The sequence below is a fragment of the Lampris incognitus genome, chromosome 4 (genome assembly GCF_029633865.1).
Source record: "Lampris incognitus isolate fLamInc1 chromosome 4, fLamInc1.hap2, whole genome shotgun sequence".
NCBI classification, from domain to species: Eukaryota; Metazoa; Chordata; class Actinopteri; order Lampriformes; family Lampridae; genus Lampris; species Lampris incognitus.
In genome coordinates, this window is record NC_079214.1 from 2,080,452 (window position 1) to 2,105,801 (window position 25,350).

The 25,350-nt window shown below is 44.3% G+C and overlaps 1 protein-coding gene across 1 annotated transcript in view; it reads right to left on the reverse strand.

Moving 5' to 3' along the window:
* ano9b (anoctamin 9b) overlaps window positions 1–25,350 on the reverse strand; it is a 97,380-nt gene that overhangs the window by 45,049 nt on the left and 26,981 nt on the right. The window contains exons 4-12 of the mRNA XM_056279069.1: window positions 25,112–25,251; window positions 24,033–24,082; window positions 21,821–21,879; window positions 20,990–21,069; window positions 17,351–17,485; window positions 6,494–6,587; window positions 3,050–3,110; window positions 2,887–2,969; window positions 946–1,050 (exon numbers count right to left, since the gene is read on the reverse strand). Coding sequence (XP_056135044.1) covers window positions 946–1,050; window positions 2,887–2,969; window positions 3,050–3,110; window positions 6,494–6,587; window positions 17,351–17,485; window positions 20,990–21,069; window positions 21,821–21,879; window positions 24,033–24,082; window positions 25,112–25,251 — 807 coding nt within the window. The remainder of the gene's footprint in view (window positions 1–945; window positions 1,051–2,886; window positions 2,970–3,049; window positions 3,111–6,493; window positions 6,588–17,350; window positions 17,486–20,989; window positions 21,070–21,820; window positions 21,880–24,032; window positions 24,083–25,111; window positions 25,252–25,350) is intronic.

A 25,350-nucleotide genomic window follows, 5' to 3' on the forward strand; every position in this document is an offset into this window, starting at 1 on the left:
GCTAACTGCTAGCCCATGAACACCGGCGGTTCCGATAACACCCAGGACGGTCTGACAGGACGCGGATGCAGGGCAGGCTAAGCTAACTGCTAGCCCATGAAGACCGGCAGTTCCAATAACACTGAGGGTGGTCTGACAGGACGCGGAGGCAGGGCAGGCTAAGCTAACTGCTAGCCCATGAAGACCGGCAGTTCCAATAACACTGAGGGTGGTCGGGCAGCGGCTTCGCCTGGCGTCAGCTGTGCAGGGCTTTTGTCTGCGTCTGCGTTCGTGTCGTCGTATGGGGTACGGGGGAGGTGTGTCGGAGGTGTCTGGCTGGGAGAGCTGGTGCTGGATCGGCTGGGAGTGCCTGGTCCGCTGCGTCCGGTGGGCCCAGGGACCACGGCTCCGGTTGAGTTGTGCCCGAAGAGGAAACGCCGAGGGCGGTCTGACTGGACCTGGACGTGGTGCAGGCTAGGCTAGCTGCTAGCCCATGCAGACCGGCGGTGCCAACAGTCCTCCAGGCTGGCGCTGGCTCTCTGGATGGTGACATGTTCGGACGGTGTCGCAGATTCACTGACTGCACTGTGTGGTTGACTGTTGGTATTTTTTTGTTTTGCTTTGTTCTCCGTTTTTGTGTGTTTTTGGTGGTGTGGTTTTCTTTGGGATGTGTGTTTTTGGTGGTGTGGTTTTCTTTGGGATGTGTGTTTTTGGTGGTGTGGTTTTCTTTGGGATGTGTGTTTTTGGTGGTGTGGTTTTCTTTGGGATGTGTGTTTTTGGTGGTGTGGTTTTCTTTGGGATGTGTGTTTTTGTCTTCTGTGTTGCGCTGCTGTGGGCTGGGAGAAACCACACTCTCTCTCTTTTGTGTATGAAAGTACACAACTGAGATGCCAACAACCTGTTTCTGATTCTGGTGTGTGTGTGTGTGTGTGTGTGTGTGTGTGTGTGTGTGTGAGGTGGGCTCACCATGAGTGTGACCAGCAGCAGCACCAGTGTGCTACACAGGTAGGAGTGTGTGAACTGTCTGGGCTGACAGTCAGGATCATTGATGATATCCAGAATCAGCTCCTCCTGCAGTGCAGCACAACACAACACAACACAACACAACACAACACAACACAACACATCAGTATGGAACCACACATCAGTGCTGTTAGCTCTAGCAAACGCTATGTTACAGACAGACAGACAGACAGACAGGCAGACAGGCAGACAGACAGGCAGGCAGACAGACAGGCAGGCAGGCAGACAGACAGGCAGACAGACAGGCAGGCAGGCAGGCAGGCAGGCAGGCAGACAGACAGACAGGCAGGCAGACAGACAGACAGGCAGGCAGACAGACAGACAGACAGACAGACAGGCAGGCAGGCAGACAGGCAGGCAGACAGACAGACAGACAGACAGGCAGCACTCATGGCTGTTCCACAGTGTGTTCATACAACGTCATCAGAGAGTCACTGGGATCAAATCCTCCCTGGCGTTTGTGACACACACACACAGGTTTGATTTCCACATGTCGTTAATATCAAGACACTGACATAAACAGATACACACTGGCTAGAACATAGAAACTCATTACACAGAACACAAACACACACACACAACTAACACATAAATAATAATATTAATAGACTCATGTGGATGACAATGGACACATTAACACAGCGGTGGAGCGTTAAACCACACACCTTTAAATTAAAGCCACATTAATTTTAAACACACACCAGACACTCAGACACAATATTATAATATTATATTACAATATTATAATGCTATGTTATGATATATTATGATATTATAATGTTATAATATTATGATGCTATGATATCATAATATATCATAATATATTATAATATTATATTATAACATTATATATTATATTATATATTATAATGTTATGATGCTATGATATTATAATATATCATAATATATTATAATATTATATTATAACATTATATATTATAAAATTAAAATGTAATATTATAATATATTATAATGTTATAATATTATAATATATTATAATGTTATTATGTTATGTTATAATATTACAATATTATAACATAATATTACAGTATTATAATATATTACAATGTACTACTACTTCTACTTGTGGCTGCTCCCGTTAGGGGTCGCCACAGCGGATCATCCGATTATAATATATTACAATATAACATTATAATGTTATAATATTATGTTATAATATTATGTTATGTTATAATATTACCACATTATAACATAAGATTATATTATAATATGTTATTATAATATCATAACATAATAATATTATGTTATGTTCGGGGAGGGGGAACTGGGGGGAATAGTGTGATCCTCCCACGTGCTACGTCCCCCTGGTGAAACTCCTCACTGTCAGGTGAAAAGAAGCGGCTGGTGACTCCACATGTATGGGAGGAGGCATGTGGTAGTCTGCAGCCCTCCCCGGATCAGCAGAGGGGGTGGAGCAGAGACCGGGATGGCTCAGAAGAGTGGGGTTATTGGCTGGATACAGTTGGGGAGAAAGGGTTTTTCTTCAGATCATTTTAATAATCCTTTTTGGCAAATGACCACCTCGTCAGGTGGTCATTTGCCCACCTCGTCAGGTGGTCATTTGCCCACCTCGTCAGGTGGTCCATCACTAAATAACATTCTAGGAAAATTAAGGAAGCTTTTACAAAGCCGTTTGTAGAGTTTGTCTTGGACATACCGTATGGCTGATTTAAAAAGGGGACGTGCTCAGTTTTCCCCTGTTGGACCTTTTTGGTGGTCCACTTGCTAAAAAGCAGAGAAGGACATTTGTCCTCAGTGCTGTTTTATTAACTTGTCTCTGCTAAGACACATCGACACGTGGGAATAACATTCCTTAAACTGGTATTAACGGCAACTGTTCGAGCCGAGTTGGAGAAGTGGTACCTCGTCCTCACACCAGTCATAGACTTTCCATTTAGACACGAATCTGGCCCGATGTCGCTTCCACAGCTCCAGAAACAACGTGGCTGAGGAACACAGAAGGATGTCAGACATGTGCAGACCAGACTGCCAAACAGACAGAGAGACAGGCAGACGTCTCACTCACCCCAGATAGCCATGAACATCGCAAACGCCACCGTGCCTTCATTGTCGAAGAGATGGCTCACCTGCACACATGACAACACATGGTCTACATGATCTATATAGTCTCTATGGTCTACGTGATCTATATGGTCTACATGACCTATATAGTCTCTATGGTCTACGTGATCGATATGGTCTACATGACCTATATAGTCTCTATGGTCTACGTGATCGATATGGTCTACATGATCTATATAGTCTCTATGATTTATATAGTCTATATGTTCTACATGACCTATATAGTCTCTATGGTCTACGTGATCGATATGGTCTACATGATCTATATAGTCTCTATGATCTATATAGTCTATATGTTCTACATGACCTATATAGTCTCTATGGTCTATGTGATCTATATGGTCTACAGGACCTATATAGTCTCTATGGTCTACGTGATCTATATGGTCTACATGACCTATATAGTATATATGATCTATATAGTCTATATGTTCTACATGACCTATATAGTCTCTATGGTCTACGTGATCTATATGGTCTACAGGACCTATATAGTCTCTATGGTCTACGTGATCTATATGGTCTACATGACCTATATAGTATATATGATCTATATAGTCTATATGTTCTACATGACCTATATAGTCTCTATGGTCTACGTGATCTATATGGTCTACAGGACCTATATAGTCTCTATGGTCTACGTGATCTATATGGTCTACATGACCTATATAGTATATATGATCTATATAGTCTATATGTTCTACATGACCTATATAGTCTCTATGGTCTACGTGATCTATATGGTCTACATGACCTATATAGTCTCTATGGTCTACGTGATCGATATGGTCTACATGACCTATATAGTCTATATGGTCTACATGATCGATATGGTCTACATGACCTATATAGCCTCTATGATCTATATAGTCTATATGGTCTACATGACCTATATAGTCTATATGGTCTACATGATCGATATGGTCTACATGACCTGTATAGTTTATAGTAGGGGTGGGCAGTCTTATCCAGAAAGGGCCGTGTGGGTGAAGGTTTTTGTTCCAACCAAGCAGTTACACACCTGATCCCACTCAGCAACCAGTAGAGTCTTAGCTGAGGGACCTGATTAGGAGACACAGGTGTGTAGCTGCTTGATAGGAACAAAAACCTTCACCCACACCGGCCCTTTCTGGATAAGATTCCTCACCCCTGCTATAGACTATATAGACCATATAGACAGATGATCTGCTATGGTGACCCCTAACAAGAGCAGCCGAAAGTACTACTAGTATTAGATGATCTAGACCATGTAGATCAGGGGTCTCAAACTAAAATTACCAGCGGGCCACTTGACAGGTGATTTTATGGAGGTGAGCCGGTGCAATAGAGATGAAGAGAAAACTAACTAAATAACCTTCACGTCATTTTTTATTATTATTTCACACTTTTTCAGTTTTCACATGAATAGGTAACTATGTACATAGTGCAGCCTGGCCTAGGCCTACATACTTAGCCTACTTCTTGCCAGAACCCTGACACAGGTGAGGAACATTGGCAGACTGGCATGTAGGGAAGAGGACAAAACGTTTCTCTGTGAGCTGTATTTTCCATAATCTGAGTTTCACAGACAAGCTTTCACACTATCAAATACCACAGCGACAGGTTGGTCCGGCCCCTGCAGTTTCACATTAAGAGGGTCAAGTTCCTCTATGGTATCGACGAAGGAAGCTAAATCCATGAGCAATGTGGGATCATCAAGCTCAGGAACATGTAGCCTGCCTTCTGTCATGAATTCTCTGATCGCCTCCCTCAACTCAAAACCAGTCGCCTTTCCACGCTCCACCCTCTTCATAGCTGCCCTGACTTCCTCCTTGCTAATCCACCACGCTTCCTGACTGACTATCCCCACATCATCCAACCTTTTCTCGGTCTCATTTTCACCATTTATCAGCTCCTCAAAGTACTCCTTTCACCTTCTCAGCACACTCCCCTCGCTTGTCAGCACATTTCCATCTCTATCCTTGATCGCCCTAACTTGCTGCGCATCCTTCCCAGCTCGGTTCCTCTGTCTAGCCAATCGGTACAAGTCCTTTTCTCCTTCCTTAGTGTCTAACCTGTCATACAACTCACCATACGCCTTTTCCTTTGCCTTTGCCACCCCTCTCTTTGCTTTATACTGCATTCCCTTATACTCCCATGTACTTTCTTCATCTCTCTGACTATCCCACTTCTTCTTTACCAACCTCTTCCTCAGTATGATTTGCTGTACTTTCTCATTCCACCACCAAGACTCCTTGTCTTCCTTCCTCTGTCCTGATGACACACCAAGTACCTTCCTAGCTGTCTCCCTCACTATTTCTGCAGTGGTTGCCCAGCCATCTGGCAACTCTTCACTACCACCCAGTGTCTATTATAACACCTCTCTTCTGCACTCCCCGTTACTTTGGACAGTTGACCCCAAGTATTTAAACTCATACGCCTTCATCACCTCCACTCCTTGCATCCTCACCTTTCCACTGTCCTCCCTCTCATCCACACATAGGTATTCCATCTTACTCCTACTGACTTTCATTCCTCTTCTCTCCAGTGCATACCTCCACCTCTCCAGGCTCTCCTCAACCTGCACCCTACTCTCACTACAAATCACAATGTCATCCGTAAACAACATAGTCCACAGAGACTCCTGCCTGATTTGTCATATTGGGCTATACCAAGGTTGGGCAATCTTATCCAGAAAGGGCCGGTGTGGGTGCAGGTTTTGGGTTAGGGTTAGGGTTAGGTGTGTAACTGCTTGGTTGGAACAAAGACCTGCACCCACACCGGCCCTTTCTGGATAAGATTGCCCACCCCTGGGCTATACAAATAAAATTGACTTGACTCTCTCGGCACCCTGTCATATGTTTTCTCTAAATCCATAAAGACACAATGTAACTCCTCCTGGCCTTCTCTATACTTCTCCATCAACATTCTCAAAGCAAACATCACATCTGTGGTGCTCTTTCATGGCATGAACCCATACTGCTGCTGCTGATCATCACCTCTCCTCCTCTTAACCTAGCTTCTATTACTCTTTCCCATATCTTCATGCTGTGGCTGGTCAACTTTATACCTCTGTAGTTGCTACAGTTCTGCACATCACCCTTGTTCTTGAAAATCGGTACCAGTATGCTTCTTCTCCACTCCTCAGGCATCCTCTCACTTTCCAAGATTATGTTAAACAATCTAGTTAAAAACCCCACTGCCATCTCTCCTAAACACCTCCATGCCTCCACAGGTATGTCATCACAGGTGTGGTGTCTGTAGTCGATATGATCTAAATGGTCCACATGATCTTTACAGTCTATAAGGCCTGACATGAAATATAAAAAGGGAGGTCATTCACTACAAAAAGTTGAAATGATTCTGCTGGGGAAACCCCCCAGAAGACAATTAAGACTGAACTTACCTTAGCATAGGTGCAGGTGTCCTTAAGTTGCCATACACCACATCTTTTGTCACATCTCGGACACATGATCGTGTCGGACTCGCATACTTCCTTACTTAATGAAGGAAAAGGGAAAGAAGGATTAATAAAACATCTGAATCAGAATCATCTTTACTCGGCCGTGTATGTTTTGCACATACATGGAATTTGATTCCGGTTGAGTGGCTCTCAGTGTACTTACATAGAATAATAACACAACAATCTTCAGGAATATATACAAGGATGACTATATACAGGTGAAACAGGAAGGCAATAGTGCAGGGTGCAAAGATGCTGGAACCAATATGTCAGCAGGTTATTCATATACTAGGTGGGCATGACAGAATATGCATGTATATGTACAATATACACTAGATACAGCGTATGTACAGTGTAAACATGTATTAAATCTATCATTTCTTTAATCTATTTTACTTTGATTAAATAAAAAACATTTGGACATTTCTTCTAACATGAATCTTTGTCATTTTTATCATAGGAATGTTAAAGAGGAAATACTGGTTTCAACTTCAATATGTACTCATTAGGATACCGCTGGATGCTAACATGCAGCAGCAAACAGGAGCCAGGGGAAAGCCCAGGGGAAAGCCTGTAGTATTGGTACTAGCATGGCTAGCCAATTTACGGTGGTGCTTGAAAGTTTGTGAACCCTTTAGAATTTTCTATATTCCTGCATAAATATGACCTAAAACATCATCAGATTTTCACACAAGTCCTATAAGTAGATAAAGAGAACCCAATTAAACAAATGAGACAAAAATATTAAACTTGGTCGTTTATTTATTGAGGAAAATGATCCAATACTACATATCTGTGAGTGGCAAAAGTATGTGAACCTTTGCATTCAGTATCTGAGCATTACCATTAGCCCATGTGAGAGAGGCCTTTAGCTGCTTAGAAGTTAGCCTGGCCTCCTTTGTGACCTGGCCGACCATTACACGCCTTGCTCTTGGAGTGATCTTTGCTGGTCCACCACTCCTGGGGAGGGTGACAAGGGTCTTGAATTTCCTCCATTTGTACACAACCTGTGTGACTGTGGATTGGTGGAGTCCAAACTCTTTAGAGGTGGTTTTGTAACCTTTTCCAGCCTGACGAGCATCAACACGGCTTTTTCTGAGGTCCTCAGAAATCTCCTTTGTTCTTGCCATGATGCACTTCCACAAATGTGTTGTGAAGATCAGACTTCAGAAGATCCCTGTTCTTTAAATACAACAGGGCGCCCACTCACACCTGACTGTCATCCCATTGACTGAAAACACCTGACTCCAATTTCACCTTCAAATTAACTGCTAATCCTAGAGGTTCACATACTTTTGCCACTCACAGATATGTAGTATTGGATCATTTTCCTCAATAAATAAATGACCAAGTAAATATTTTTGTCTCATTTGTTTAATTGGGTTCTCTTTATCTACTTTTTGGACTTGTGTGAAAATCTGATGATGTTTTAGATCATATTTATGCAGAAATGTAGAGAATTCTAAAGGGTTCACAAACTTCCAAGCACCACAGTAGATGTTAAAGTGGCGCCAGGTAACTTTTACTCTAACATATCATCGTTCAACTCATTTGTTGTTATACTAGTGTGATGTCTATGGGAGAATGGCACTGTTCACATCACTCTCTACAAGTCTTATTTTCTTCATATTTTGTCACCAAACCTCCTGCTCATTGATTGACGACACACGTAAGTATAGACATTTTACTTTTCCTCCTCTCTGACGTAGCTCCTCTTCTGCTAGGAGGCCTTTTGAGACACGTCTTTTAAATAAATATATGTATCTTGCTGCTACCATTTGAGCAAAAACAAGCAAGCCCCTCGGTTATCTTTGACAGATTGCAGAAAAGATGGTAGTTGGTAGAGCAGCTCATCTGGAGGGTTGCCAGTTTGATCCTCAGCTTCTACTGGCAAACATGCTGAGGTGTCCCTGAGCAAGACACCAAGCCCCTATCTGCTCCGGATGAGCTGGTTGTTTCCTTGCATGGCTGTGTGTGTGGGTGCATGTGAGCCATTAACTGTAAAGCACTTTGAAGACCAGCACTACATAAATGCAGCGCATTGACCAGAAGACGCTGCGTGAATGTAATCTGTTATGTGGTGCTATTTTAATCTCCTCTTTTGATGTCACAAACTCCAGTTTCACCCCTTGAAATACAATTGTTGACATCAGAAATTGAATTGCAACTAGTTATTTATCAATTTTAGTGAAAATGCCAGTTGCTGATGTCTGGAATTCAGTTTAAATGGCTTAGAAGGCTAGTCTTTGACGCCGGAAATTCCATTTGATTAAAAGATTTAAGTGAGGAAAAAAAAGGATAAAAACTACTGTATAGTAAAGCTAAGTAGAGTTTCGTGTGCTGCAGCGCCCCCTCCTGGTCATTCCGCAGCAGTAGTTGTAGCGCAGGGACGTTAACGGGGCAGGCAGAGAGCTGTTTTCAGTGTTGTAGCCTTGCACACTGCCTGCCCTTGACTATTTTGCTTCATCAGTTTTGGGTACTACATGCCTCATATATTTGCTGTAGAGTTGTTTTTCTGCAAACTCGGTCTACACGTGACGTAACTGACAGCTAGCATAGCTGTAACCTGTCAGCCAACCAGCGGCACGTCAGTGTACGGAGCATTGTTCAACGTCTGATTTGTTTGCATTTTGTGCTCGTTACAGTTTTACAGCAGATTGTGGAGCCTCATTAGGAGACGTTACGCCTGGGGATCAGCCGAGGACTTGACACTGTTCGCTGTCTAGTCACTGCGAGGACAGTATAACTACTTATAATAGTAATAATCATGACATTGATACAGCGCTTCATCCAGACACCCACAGCGCCTCACAGTGAAGGGGGTAACTCACCCCAACCACCACCAATGTGCAGCACCACCTGGCTGATGCACGGCAGCCATTTTGCACCAGAACACTCACCACACATCAGCTTGAGGTGGAGGGGGAGGACTCACTGAGGGAATTACATGGGGGGGGGGTGATTAGGTGGCCGGATGGAGAGAGCCAGGTTGGGAATTCTGCCAGGACACCAGGGATCCCCTGCTCTTTGTGATAAGTGCCATGGGATTTTTGGGGGGGGGGGGATTTCCCCCCTTTTTCTCCCCAATTGTACCCGGCCAATCATCCAGCTCTCTGAGCCGTCCCGGTCTCTGCTCCACCCCCTCTGCTGATCCGGGGAGGGCTGCAGACTACCACATGCCTCCTCCCATACATGTGGAGTCACCAGCCGCTTCTTTTCACCTGACAGTGAGGAGTTTCACCAGGGGCACGTAGCACGTGGGAGGATCACGCTATTCCCCCCAGTTCCCCCTCCCCCCTGAACAGGTGCCCCGACCAACCAGAGGAGGCGCTAGTGCAGCGACCAGGACACATCCCCACATCCGGCTCCCCACCGGCAGACACAGCCAATTGTGTCTGTAGGGACGCCCGACCAAGCCGGATTTAACACAGGGATTCAAACCGGTGATCACCGTCTTGGTAGGCAATGGAATAGACCGCCATGCTACCTGGACGCCTGCGCCATGGGATCCTTAATGACCACACTGGGTGTGGACCTCGGTTTAACGTCTCATCCGAAGGACGGCATCTCCTGCAGCACAGTGTCCCTGTCACTGCACTGGGACTTGATATTTGTTGTTTTTATTAGGACCAGAGGGAAGACTGCCCCCTACTGGCCCACCAACACCACTTCCAGCAACAACTCATTTTCCTGCAAGGTCTCCCATCCAAGTATTAATCAAGCCCACACCTGCTTAGCTTCCTTCATTTGGCAGAGCCAGGTGAATGTTGGCGTGGCCTCCGGCATACCAACATGTACACCAACTGCCTCCAAAAATACTTCGAAAGATTTCAACAAATCAACCTGCTGATCAGCAGCAAGCCAGAATAAACTCCTCTACCAGAGATCCTATGAGCATTCATAGGCTGAAAAGGTGAAAAGACAAAAATTACTTAAGTTCTAATCACACAAGTACACTGGTCTGTGAAAAGTGAAAAACGGAGTGGGTGGGAAAGGTGTTCACTTCCAGATAAACACCTCAGCCATGGAAAGCTAACGACAAAGCCTGAGACACCGGCCTGAGCATGTACTGAGCGCCGTACTGAGGTAGAGGTGACGGTGGCTGTGCTTGGGTCAAGGCCGGGCTGTAGTACGAGTTATACTGCCGAACCTCTTCAGGTCTGCTCACCTGCTGACATAACAAACCCACTTCACGTTGTCGGTGTACAGTTGTGCGGTTACAGTCGACGTGTTCTCTGCATGTAACATCCTGTTGTACAGCAGCAGTGGCAGCTGCAGCACCCAGGGACCAACTCCACTTCTTCTTTCCATTGCCTTGCTCAGGGGCACAGGCAAGAGTATTAACCCTAACATGCAAGTCTTTTTGATGGTGGGAGGAAACCGGAGCACCCGGAGGAAACCCACCCAGACACCGGGAGAACATGCAAACTCCACACACAAAGGATCTGGGACGGCCTGGGGTTCGAACCCAGGACCTTCTTGCTGTGAGGCCACAGTGCTGACCACTGACATGAGTGGGTTAATGTTATGGTCAGGACACCACTGACATGAGTGGGTTAATGTTATGGTCAGGACACTACTGACATGAGTGGGTTAATGTTATGGTCAGGACACCACTGACATGAGTGGGTTAATGTTATGGTCAGGACACCACTGACATGAGTGGGTTAATGTTATGGTCAGGACACCACTGACATGAGTGGGTTAATGTTATGGTCAGGACACTACTGACATGAGTGGGTTAATGTTATGGTCAGGACACCACTAACATGAGTGGGTTAATGTTATGGTCAGGACACCACTCACATGAGTGGGTTAATGTTATGGTCGGGACACCACTGACATGAGTGGGTTAATGTTATGGTCAGGACACCACTGACATGAGTGGGTTAATGTTATGGTCAGGACACCACTGACATGAGTGGGTTAATGTTATGGTCAGGACACTACTGACATGAGTGGGTTAATGTTATGGTCAGGACACTACTGACATGAGTGGGTTAATGTTATGGTCAGGACACCACTGACATGAGTGGGTTAATGTTATGGTCAGGACACCACTGACATGAGTGGGTTAATGTTATGGTCAGGACACCACTGACATGAGTGGGTTAATGTTATGGTCAGGACACCACTGACATGAGTGGGTTAATGTTATGGTCAGGACACTACTGACATGAGTGGGTTAATGTTATGGTCAGGACACTACTGACATGAGTGAGTTAATGTTATGGTCGGGACACCACTGACATGAGTGGGTTAATGTTATGGTCAGGAGACTACTGACATGAGTGGGTTAATGTTATGGTCAGGACACCACTGACATGAGTGGGTTAATGTTATGGTCAGGACACTACTGACATGAGTGGGTTAATGTTATGGTCAGGACACTACTGACATGAGTGGGTTAATGTTATGGTCAGGAGACTACTGACATGAGTGGGTTAATGTTATGGTCAGGACACCACTGACATGAGTGGGTTAATGTTATGGTCAGGACACCACTGACATGAGTGGGTTAATGTTATGGTCAGGACACTACTGACATGAGTGGGTTAATGTTATGGTCAGGAGACTACTGACATGAGTGGGTTAATGTTATGGTCAGGACACCACTGACATGAGTGGGTTAATGTTATGGTCAGGACACCACTGACATGAGTGGGTTAATGTTATGGTCAGGACACTACTGACATGAGTGGGTTAATGTTATGGTCAGGAGACTACTGACATGAGTGGGTTAATGTTATGGTCAGGACACCACTGACATGAGTGGGTTAATGTTATGGTCAGGACACCACTGACATGAGTGGGTTAATGTTATGGTCAGGAGACTACTGACATGAGTGGGTTAATGTTATGGTCAGGACACCACTGACATGAGTGGGTTAATGTTATGGTCAGGACACCACTGACATGAGTGGGTTAATGTTATGGTCAGGACACCACTGACATGAGTGGGTTAATGTTATGGTCAGGACACCACTGACATGAGTGGGTTAATGTTATGGTCAGGACACCACTGACATGAGTGGGTTAATGTTATGGTCAGGACGCTACTGACATGAGTGGGTTAATGTTATGGTCAGGACACTACTGACATGAGTGGGTTAATGTTATGGTCAGGACACTACTGACATGAGTGGGTTAATGTTATGGTCAGGACACTACTGACATGAGTGGGTTAATGTTATGGTCAGGACACTACTGACATGAGTGGGTTAATGTTATGGTCAGGACACTACTGACATGAGTGGGTTAATGTTATGGTCAGGACACTACTGACATGAGTGGGTTAATGTTATGGTCAGGACACCACTGACATGAGTGGGTTAATGTTATGGTCAGGACACCACTGACATGAGTGGGTTAATGTTATGGTCGGGACACTACTGACATGAGTGGGTTAATGTTATGGTCGGGACACTACTGACATGAGTGGGTTAATGTTATGGTCGGGACACTACTGACATGAGTGGGTTAATGTTATGGTCGGGACACCACTGACATGAGTGGGTTAATGTTATGGTCAGGACACTACTGACATGAGTGGGTTAATGTTATGGTCAGGACACTACTGACATGAGTGGGTTAATGTTATGGTCAGGACACTACTGACATGAGTGGGTTAATGTTATGGTCAGGACACTACTGACATGAGTGGGTTAATGTTATGGTCGGGACACTACTCACATGAGTGGGTTAATGTTATGGTCGGGACACTACTCACATGAGTGGGTTAATGTTATGGTCGGGACACTACTCACATGAGTGGGTTAATGTTATGGTCGGGACACTACTCACATGAGTGGGTTAATGTTATGGTCAGGACACTACTCACATGAGTGGGTTAATGTTATGGTCAGGACACCACTGACATGAGTGGGTTAATGTTATGGTCGGGACACTACTGACATGAGTGGGTTAATGTTATGGTCGGGACACTACTGACATGAGTGGGTTAATGTTATGGTCGGGACACTACTGACATGAGTGGGTTAATGTTATGGTCGGGACAATACTGACATGAGTGGGTTAATGTTATGGTCAGGACACCACTGACATGAGTGGGTTAATGTTATGGTCAGGACACCACTGACATGAGTGGGTTAATGTTATGGTCAGGACACCACTGACATGAGTGGGTTAATGTTATGGTCAGGACACCACTGACATGAGTGGGTTAATGTTATGGTCAGGACACTACTGACATGAGTGGGTTAATGTTATGGTCAGGACACTACTGACATGAGTGGGTTAATGTTATGGTCAGGACACCACTGACATGAGTGGGTTAATGTTATGGTCAGGACACCACTGACATGAGTGGGTTAATGTTATGGTCAGGACACCACTGACATGAGTGGGTTAATGTTATGGTCAGGACACTACTGACATGAGTGGGTTAATGTTATGGTCAGGACACCACTGACATGAGTGGGTTAATGTTATGGTCGGGACACCACTGACATGAGTGGGTTAATGTTATGGTCGGGACACCACTGACATGAGTGGGTTAATGTTATGGTCGGGACACTACTGACATGAGTGGGTTAATGTTATGGTCAGGACACTACTGACATGAGTGGGTTAATGTTATGGTCAGGACACCACTGACATGAGTGGGTTAATGTTATGGTCAGGACACCACTGACATGAGTGGGTTAATGTTATGGTCAGGACACCACTGACATGAGTGGGTTAATGTTATGGTCAGGACACCACTGACATGAGTGGGTTAATGTTATGGTCAGGACACTACTGACATGAGTGGGTTAATGTTATGGTCAGGACACTACTGACATGAGTGGGTTAATGTTATGGTCAGGACACTACTGACATGAGTGAGTTAATGTTATGGTCGGGACACCACTGACATGAGTGGGTTAATGTTATGGTCGGGACACCACTGACATGAGTGGGTTAATGTTATGGTCAGGACACTACTGACATGAGTGGGTTAATGTTATGGTCAGGACACTACTGACATGAGTGGGTTAATGTTATGGTCAGGACACCACTGACATGAGTGGGTTAATGTTATGGTCAGGACACCACTGACATGAGTGGGTTAATGTTATGGTCAGGACACCACTGACATGAGTGGGTTAATGTTATGGTCAGGACACTACTCACATGAGTGGGTTAATGTTATGGTCAGGACACTACTGACATGAGTGGGTTAATGTTATGGTCAGGACACTACTGACATGAGTGGGTTAATGTTATGGTCAGGACACCACTGACATGAGTGGGTTAATGTTATGGTCGGGACACCACTGACATGAGTGGGTTAATGTTATGGTCAGGACACCACTGACATGAGTGGGTTAATGTTATGGTCAGGACACCACTGACATGAGTGGGTTAATGTTATGGTCAGGACACCACTGACATGAGTGGGTTAATGTTATGGTCAGGACACCACTGACATGAGTGGGTTAATGTTATGGTCAGGACACCACTGACATGAGTGGGTTAATGTTATGGTCAGGACACCACTGACATGAGTGGGTTAATGTTATGGTCAGGACACCACTGACATGAGTGGGTTAATGTTATGGTCAGGACACCACTGACATGAGTGGGTTAATGTTATGGTCAGGACACCACTGACATGAGTGGGTTTATGTTATGGTCGGGACACCACTGACATGAGTGGGTTAATGTTATGGTCGGGACACCACTGACATGAGTGGGTTAATGTTATGGTCAGGACACCACTGACATGAGTGGGTTAATGTTATGGTCAGGACACCACTGACATGAGTGGGTTAATGTTATGGTCAGGACACCACTGACATGAGTGGGTTAACGTTATGGTCAGGACACCACTGACATGAGTGGGTTAATGTTATGGTCGGGACACTACTGACATGAGTGGGTTAATGTTATGGTCAGGACACTACTGACATGAGTGGGTTAATGTTATGGTCAGGACACTACTGACATGAGTGGGTTAATGTTATGGTCGGGACACTACTGACATGAGTGGGTTAATGTTATGGTCAGGACACCACTGACATGAGTGGGTTAATGTTATGGTCAGGACACTACTGACATGAGTGGGTTAATGTTATGGTCGGGACGCCACTGACATGAGTGGGTTAATGTTATGGTCGGGACACCACTGACATGAGTGGGTTAATGTTATGGTCAGGACACTACTGACATGAGTGGGTTAATGTTATGGTCAGGACACTACCGACATGAGTGGATTAATGTTATGGTCAGGACACCACTGACATGAGTGGGTTAATGTTATGGTCAGGACACCACTGACATGAGTGGGTTAATGTTATGGTCAGGACACTACTGACATGAGTGGGTTAATGTTATGGTCAGGACACCACTGACATGAGTGGGTTAATGTTATGGTCAGGACACTACTGACATGAGTGGGTTAATGTTATGGTCGGGACACCACTGACATGAGTGGGTTAATGTTATGGTCGGGACACTACTGACATGAGTGGGTTAATGTTATGGTCGGGACACTACTGACATGAGTGGGTTAATGTTATGGTCGGGACACCACTGACATGAGTGGGTTAATGTTATGGTCGGGACACTACTGACATGAGTGGGTTAATGTTATGGTCGGGACGCCACTGACATGAGTGGGTTAATGTTATGGTCGGGACGCCACTGACATGAGTGGGTTAATGTTATGGTCGGGACACTACTGACATGAGTGGGTTAATGTTATGGTCAGGACACTACTGACATGAGTGGGTTAATGTTATGGTCAGGACACTACTGACATGAGTGGGTTAATGTTATGGTCAGGACACTACTGACATGAGTGGGTTAATGTTATGGTCAGGACACTACTGACATGAGTGGGTTAATGTTATGGTCAGGACACCACTGACATGAGTGGGTTAATGTTATGGTCAGGACACCACTGACATGAGTGGGTTAATGTTATGGTCAGGACACCACTGACATGAGTGGGTTAATGTTATGGTCAGGACACCACTGACATGAGTGGGTTAATGTTATGGTCAGGACACCACTGACATGAGTGGGTTAATGTTATGGTCAGGACACCACTGACATGAGTGGGTTAATGTTATGGTCAGGACACTACTGACATGAGTGGGTTAATGTTATGGTCAGGACACTACTGACATGAGTGGGTTAATGTTATGGTCAGGACACCACTGACATGAGTGGGTTAATGTTATGGTCGGGACACCACTGACATGAGTGGGTTAATGTTATGGTCGGGACACTACTGACATGAGTGGGTTAATGTTATGGTCGGGACACTACTGACATGAGTGGGTTAATGTTATGGTCGGGACACTACTGACATGAGTGGGTTAATGTTATGGTCAGGACACCACTGACATGAGTGGGTTAATGTTATGGTCGGGACACTACTGACATGAGTGGGTTAATGTTATGGTCGGGACGCCACTGACATGAGTGGGTTAATGTTATGGTCGGGACACTACTGACATGAGTGGGTTAATGTTATGGTCGGGACACTACTGACATGAGTGGGTTAATGTTATGGTCGGGACACTACTGACATGAGTGGGTTAATGTTATGGTCAGGACACTACTCACATGAGTGGGTTAATGTTATGGTCAGGACACTACTCACATGAGTGGGTTAATGTTATGGTCAGGACACCACTGACATGAGTGGGTTAATGTTATGGTCAGGACACTACTGACATGAGTGGGTTAATGTTATGGTCGGGACACTACTGACATGAGTGGGTTAATGTTATGGTCAGGACACTACTCACATGAGTGGGTTAATGTTATGGTCAGGACACTACTCACATGAGTGGGTTGGTATGGAAGAAGGCCAACCCGTAGAGGAAAACTACAAGCCCCAGACAAGCAGCAGGAACCAGCAGTTTGGTGTACCATCCCAGCCACAGGAAGTACAGAGCAACTTTCTCCCCAAAATAACACCTGGAGGGACAAAACACACACACCGACACACACACACACACACACACACACACACTTATGTATAAAAAACAAATACACAGAAGCACCCATCAATTGAACACAATGTAATATGGCTGGAGGCTATAAGAATAATAGTAATAATAATAAGAACAGTAATCATTACATGTACATATAATATATATTTGTTTATTTTATATGCTGTGTGCATTGAGTTGGTTTATCTCAGCTGTTTGAAGGCCAACGCCTCATAGACTTGGCTCGGCTTGAGCCAACTACAAAGTGAACCAGTATCAACAGCAGATGTTTGAAAATGGCAGATGCCCAGAAATATGTAGGAGTATGCAGGGATATGCAGGGGTATGCAGGGATATGCAGGAGTATGCAGGAGTATGCAGGAATATGCAGGGGTATGCAGGGATATGCAGGAGTATGCAGGGATATGCAGGGATATGCAGGAGTATGCAGGAGTATGCAGGGATATGCAGGAGTATGTAGGGATATGCAGGAGTATGCAGGAGTATGCAGGGATATGCAGGAGTATGCAGGAATATGCAGGGATATGCAGGAGTATGCAGGAGTATGCAGGGATATGCAGGGATATGCAGGAGTATGCAGGAATATGCAGGGATATGCAGGAGTATGCAGGAATATGCAGGGATATGCAGGAGTATGCAGGAGTATGCAGGGATATGCAGGAGTATGCAGGAGTATGCAGGAGTATGCAGGAGTATGCAGGGATATGCAGGAGTATGCAGGAGTATGCAGGAATATGCAGGAGTATGCAGGGATATGCAGGGATTCATCTTTCTGCCTTTACCAACCTAGGAAACAGCAGCTTTACATCAGTGTCTACTGAGTTTTCCAACTTCCTCTTTCTGCTTACATGTAGTATGGCCATTTTTGCTTGCAAGCAACAGAGAGAGAGACAGAGAGAGAGAGAGAGAGAGAGAGAGAGAGAGAGAGAGAGAGAGAGAGAGAGAGAGAGAGAGAGAGAGAGAGAGAGAGAGAGAGAGACAGAGAGACAGAGAGACAGAGAGACAGAGAGACAGAGAGAGAGCATCTAGGGTGACCTCTACGTGCCATCAGATCTTGATGGGGTAACCACTTACACGGGGGGATCCTGAGTGTTGATTTGGCTCTGGGTGTGTATAATAATGCCCACAATATCGATAGTGAGGTATTTGGTAAGTGTTATCAGAATATTTCATATATGTCTTCTTCCACTGTAACTTGATAATTCTCTGTCTCACAAAAAAGACTCATTGTATATTTTCTTTTCATGCGTTCTTTTTCTGTCTCTTGTTGGAACATCCAGGGTCTCTTCTCATCTTCCTTTGGGATGAAGAGTAGAGACCCTGACTTCTTAAAAAACATCGAAAATGTCGACATAGTCATATTAACTGAAACCTGGTGTCGTGAGGACATAACCACCCACTGTCCCTCAGGTTACAAAGAAATAATTATTCCATCAAATAAACTTAACTCAGTACATCGTGGATGAGACTCTGGAGGTATTTTGATTTGGTACAGAGGATGTTTAACCAACCACATTTCAAAAATTAAAATCGGAACATCCCACTGCTGGCTAAAACTCAGCAATAAAATTGGCATATCAAGCAAAGATATCCATCTCTGTGCTCTATATTCTCCCCCAACTGAATCCCCATATTATGATGAGGATTTCCTGAGTAACCTCCATGAAGAGGTAAGCCTTTTCCAGGCCCAGGGAAATGTGCTGCTGTGTGGCGATTTTAACACAAGAACAGGTTCAATGAGTGATACCATTGACCCTCAGGGTAACAGACATGTGTTTGGTCAACATTCCCTGTACCTCTCACCAAGCCTCATTAAAAGGAGCTCCCTCGACCGTACTGTGAACAAGGCTGGTAAGGAGCTAGTGCACCTCTGTCGCGCCTCTGGCCTGTACACACTTAATGGTAGGATCAGAGGAGACCCTCTGGGAAGGTTCACATGTTGTTCAGGTCTTGGAGCTAGTGTAGTTGACTATGCAATAACTGACATGGACCCCACCTCCTTCAACGCATTCACTGTCAGACAACAAACTCCTCTTCCTGACCATAACCAAATTATGATTTTCTTCAAAACTATTAACCTGACTCAAATGCCTATAGAGGAGCCCAGCAAGCTGTTCAAAATTAGTAAGACCTACAGATGGGCTCCAGACAGAGCAGAAAAATTTATCAATATCCTGAATTCATCCAAATTACTTAATATGATTACTAACTTCATTAACAAACCGTCTGAAACTAATAAGGACAATACCAACCAGGCTGTCCATGAAATCAATTATATCTTTCAGACGGCAGCAAACATGGTCCTACCAAGGACCCACAACAGAAACAAGAAACAATCTGAAAATGAAAAATGGTTTGACAACGATTGTAAAAATATAAGAAAAGAACTGTGTAAATTATCAAACCTGAAACACTACCAACCTCAAGATATGGATATAAGAAAGAAATATAGCGAAACATTAAAACTATATAAACACACATTAAGAATGAACAAACAAACCCTACAGGAAATAGAAAATTCCCTGAATCAAAACCAATTCTGGGAAATGTGGAATAATTTGAGCGCTACAAAACCACAAGACCTGCCTATCCAAAATGGAGAATTTGGAAAAGTCATTTTGAACATATCTATTCGGAAATCCAACAAGAACACTCAAATTCCAATTACATCTGATCAAACAAAAATTACGGTTGCTCAAATGCACTATAAAAGACAACCAAAACCCATTGGATTTTCCAATAACACAAGAAGAATTGGCACAGAAGCTCAAATCCTTAAAACCCAATAAAGCTTGTGGCCTTGACAGCATCAGAAGCGAGATGCTTAAAAACAGCACACCTGAGCTGCAAAGGGCAGTACTCCAATTGTTCACCATCCTTCTAAGTTCGGGATATTTTCCTGACATCTGGAGCAAAGGGCTTATAACTCCTATTCATAAAAATGGAGACAAATTGGATCCCAATAATTTCAGAGGCATTTGTGTGAGCAGTAGTCTGGGGAAGGTGTTTAATAGCCTTTTGAACAATCGAATTCTAACCCTCCTTAACGAACACAATGTCCCGAGCAAAGGTCAAATCGGCTTCCTCCCAAATCACCGGACTACGGACCATATTTACACCCTACACACCCTCATTAATGAAAACGTGAATCAAACCAAAAATGGAAAAATATTTGCTCGTTTTATTGACTTCAAAAAAGCTTTCGACTCTACACAAACGTATGTCATGCCAATAAAGCACACATGGAACTGAATTGAATTGAATTGGGAGAGAGAGAGAGAGAGAGAGAGAGAGAGAGAGAGAGAGAGAGAGAGAGAGAGAGAGAGAGAGAGAGAGAGAGAGAGAGAGAGAGACAGAGACAGAGAGACAGAGAGAGAGAGAGAGAGAGAGAGAGAGAGAGAGACAGAGAGACAGAGAGAGAGAGAGAGAGAGAGAGAGAGAGAGAGAGAGAGAGACATGACTGACTAACCTCACATCACCAACTGGCTGGCCGACAAACAGGCCAGACCATCTCGCCCACTTCTTCTTCAGCTCCTTCTGTTTCTTCTTCTGAAAACAGCAGAAACAACCCATCACCGACCCAGAACAAACAGTGAATTCTCTCTGTCAACCAAGCAAAACAGAAGTCCTGCTGGTTTTAAATCATTTGATAGTTTTACATGTTTCACCAACATACAGTGTTCTTAACTGAATATACGTAGTATGTGCAGACTGTTGAAATCCTGAGGCTAAAAGTTAACTCGCTGGACAGATTATTTAATCAGATTAGCTCACTGGACACATTATTTAATCAGATTAGCTCACCGAAAACATTCTTTAATCAGATTAACTCACTGGAAACATTCCATAATCAGATTAACTCACTGGAAACATTATTTAATCAGATTAGCTCACTGAAAACATTCTTTAATCAGATTAACTCACTGGAAACATTCCATAATCAGATTAACTCACTGGAAACATTGCTTAATCAGAATAACTCCCTGGGCACATTGTTTAATCAGATTAACTCACTGGAAACATTCCATAATCAGATTAACTCACTGGACACATTCTTTAACCAGATTAACTCACTGGAAACATTGTTTAATCAGATTAACTCACTGGAAACATTGTTTAATCAGATTAACTCACTGGAAACATTCCATAATCAGATTAACTCACTGGAAACATTGCTTAATCAGAATAACTTCCTGGGCACATTGTTTAATCAATTAACCTATGGACTACATGATCATTTAGGCTAAAACAGAAATAGACTTTAAGATCACTCCTCGGTCACCCCTGTAAAACCTCCTACCTCATGGAGACAGAAGATCGTCTCAAAAACCCCCTTCTTGAGAAGCTCTTGAAGGTCCTCTGAACGGAGAAGAAATCATGTAAAGCAGGTGTGCATTACAACTTTATCTATTTAGGTTTCACCCGGTTTACACTTAGCATAAACATGTACCTGGAGTAAACAGGAAAGAAAATCTGACAGCTGTAAGTTTTGATCAAACCACATAAAAATAAATCCAAGTGTCAACAGACCCAAGATCCACTGAGGAAGAAACAAACCACCTCTTCTTTGGTTTGTTTGTTGATCTTTCCCCCTTTTTCACCACAGTTGCATCCGGCCAAATACCCCTCTCTACCAAGCCATCCCAGTCGCTGCTCCACCCCCCACCCCCCGCCAATCCAGGGAGGGCTGCAGACTACCACATGCCTCCTCCCATACATGTGGAGTCACCAGCCACTGAGGAGTTTCACCAGGGCCACATAGCTCGTGGGAGGATCACACTATTCCCCCCACTTCCCCCTCCCTCCCAAAAAGGTGCCCCAACCGACCAGAGGAGGCGCTAGTGTAATGACCAGGACACGTACCCACATCAGACTTCCCACCTGCAACCATGGCCAGTTGTGTCTGTAGGGATGCCCGACCAAGCCGGAGGTAACACAGGGATTCGAACTGGCAATCCCCGTGTTGAAAGGAAACGGAATAGACCGCTATGCTACCCAGACGGCCAAAACAAACTAACTCTTGATTCAAATTATTCTTCAGTGCATCTTGGGTCTGGTCACACTTGGATTTTGATCGCCATTAGATTTACTCAAGGTGCACTTTATGCCAAGCTGAAACAGGATGTTTATTTAAGAGGTAAGAGACATGGGAAAGTTGGTGATACAGGTGATGCAGGATAAGCTACACTATATGTACAAAAGTATTGGGACACATGGCCATTACACAAACAGGAGCTTTTACAACATCTCATTCTAAATCCATAGGCATTAATATGGAGCTGGTCCCCCCCCCCCCCTGCAGCTATAACAGCTTCCACTCTCCTGGGAAGGCTTTCCACAAGATTTTGGAGTGTGTCTGTGGGAATTTTTGCCCATTCAATTCAATTCAATTCAATTCAGTTCAATTATTTATTCATCCAGAAGAGCATTTGTGAGGTCAGGCACTGTTGTTAGACAAGAAGACCTGGCTCGCAATCTCCATTCTAGTTCATCCCAAAGGTGTTCAATGGGGGTTGAGGGCAGGGCTCTGTGTGGGCCAGTCAAGTTCTTCCACACCAAACTCACCCAACCATGTCTTAATGGACCTTGCTTTGTGCACTGGGGCACCATCATGCTAGAACAGAAAAGGGCCTCCCCAAACTGTTCCCACAAATTTGGAAACATAGAATTGTCCAAAATATCTTGGTATGCTGAAGCATTAAGATTTCCCTTCACTGGGACTATGGGGCCGAGCCCAACCCCTGAAAAACAACCCCATACCATTATCCCTCCTCCACCAAACTTTACAGTTGGCACAATGCAGCCAGGCAGGTAACGTTCTCCTGGCATCCGCCAAACCCAGACTGGTCCATCAGACTGCCAGACAGAGAAGTGTGATTCGTCACTCCACAGAACACGTCTCCACTGCTCCAGAGTCCAGTGGCAGTGTGTTTTACACCACTCCACCCAACACTTGGCATTGTGCTTGGTGGTGTAAGGCTTGCATGCAGCTGCTGGGCCATGGAAACCCATTCCATGAAGCTCCTGGTGCACAGTTTTTGTGCTGATGTTAATGCCAGAGGAAGTCTGGAACTCTGCAGTTATTGAGTCAACAGAGCGTTGGCGAGTTTTACGCACTATGCACCTCAGCACTCGTTGATCCCGCTGTGTGACTTTACGTGGTCTGCCACTTCATGACCGAGTTGCTGTTGTTCCTAAACGCTTCCACTTTTCAATAATACCACTTACAGTTGACCGTGGAATATCCAGCAGGGGAGAAATTTCACCAACTGACTTATTGTAAAGGTGGCATCCTATGACAGTACCACGCTTGAATTCACGGAGCTCTTCAGAACGACCCATTCTTTCACACGTTTGTAAATGCAGACTGCATGGCTAGCTGCTGGATTTATACACCTGTGGCCATGAAACACCTGGATTCAATGATTAAGAGGTGTGTCCCAATACTTTTTTCCACATAGTGTATGAGAGGCTTATGCTTTTAATATCAAAAAGAAGAAAGGGCAGCTGACCTCCGGTGTTGATGAAGGTGTGATGAAGGATGAAATTGACAATCCGTATTCTAAAGGAAAGAAGAAGAAGATGAAGGACACCAATCACCCCATCTGCACACTGTCTGCACCCAAGTGAATAACTTTGAACCAAGGACTGAGTTTATGAGGGACTATGTCTTCTGAAATCGTGATTTTTTTTAACTTTGTGTTTAGAAAATTAAATCATATGGGCCTTAGTCTCAGAAGAAGTCAGACATTTTCCAGTTTTAAGTTTAAAAGTCCTCCCTTTTCAAGAATCAAACCCGACAGTCATAACTAATGCCATCAAAACGAAATCTCTTGAATAATAAACATAAATACATTTAAGTAGCACATTTCTAACCAGAGTCCAAGTGCAAAACAATGACGGAAGGAGAAACAACTAAAGTCGGTGAATAAAACAAGACAACCATTCGACACCACAGCTCAGCCGCTGGAAGGTTCAGCAGCAGAACTACAGACAGCAAACCAAGGACGACACAAACTGAAGACCAAAACTCTTAGAAAATCCTCTTGATTTGACCGCAAGACAAGTGCGGGTCAATGATATAAGGATGGAAAGGAGCAATATCCCATAAAGAAAGCAAAGAAAAGGAAAATACATTTCTGATTTTATTCTTGTGGCATTTAACGTAGAATCAAGGCAGTTGAGTAAAAACAAAACTCATCAGTGGAAGAACTGGAAGTTCTGTGTTTGTCAGATAGGAGGAGAGCCAGCTAGGACAATCCAAGTAATGACAAATGAATGTATTAACAATAATTCTATAATGCAGCATGTCCAAAGCAGCACTAACATAAAGAGCCTGGCCTACATGAAGATGTTGTTTACCAACCAGACCCCTGCTTACTACAAAACTCAGCTGCATCGTCCATGCTACAAGAAGCTGGACCAGCTCCAGGTGAAGAAACAGAAACCAGCACTGCATCCACACCCCTTGTCAAAACTCAGGTTCTAGTACAATATGCACACGTAACACTGTAGTACTAAGCAATGAGGTGCCCATGAGACTAACATACGGTGCTGTTGACCTGTGGCATTTCTAACGTGGGTTTCGTACCGTGATGCGTGAGGGAACACTCCTTTCACATCTCCTCTCCAGTTGCAGGAGTCAGAAACCTTCAGCAGGTATTTGTATTGCTCAAACAGCTCGCTGGGCGCTCGCAGGCCGAAAAACACTTTATCATCATGGATGACTTTCTAAAAGAACAAATACACAACAACAGTAAACAAGGTTACTAGCTCATAAAAGTGCACACGCAGATAAACAATCCCCAAGTGTGGGGCAGGGTTTTAGGG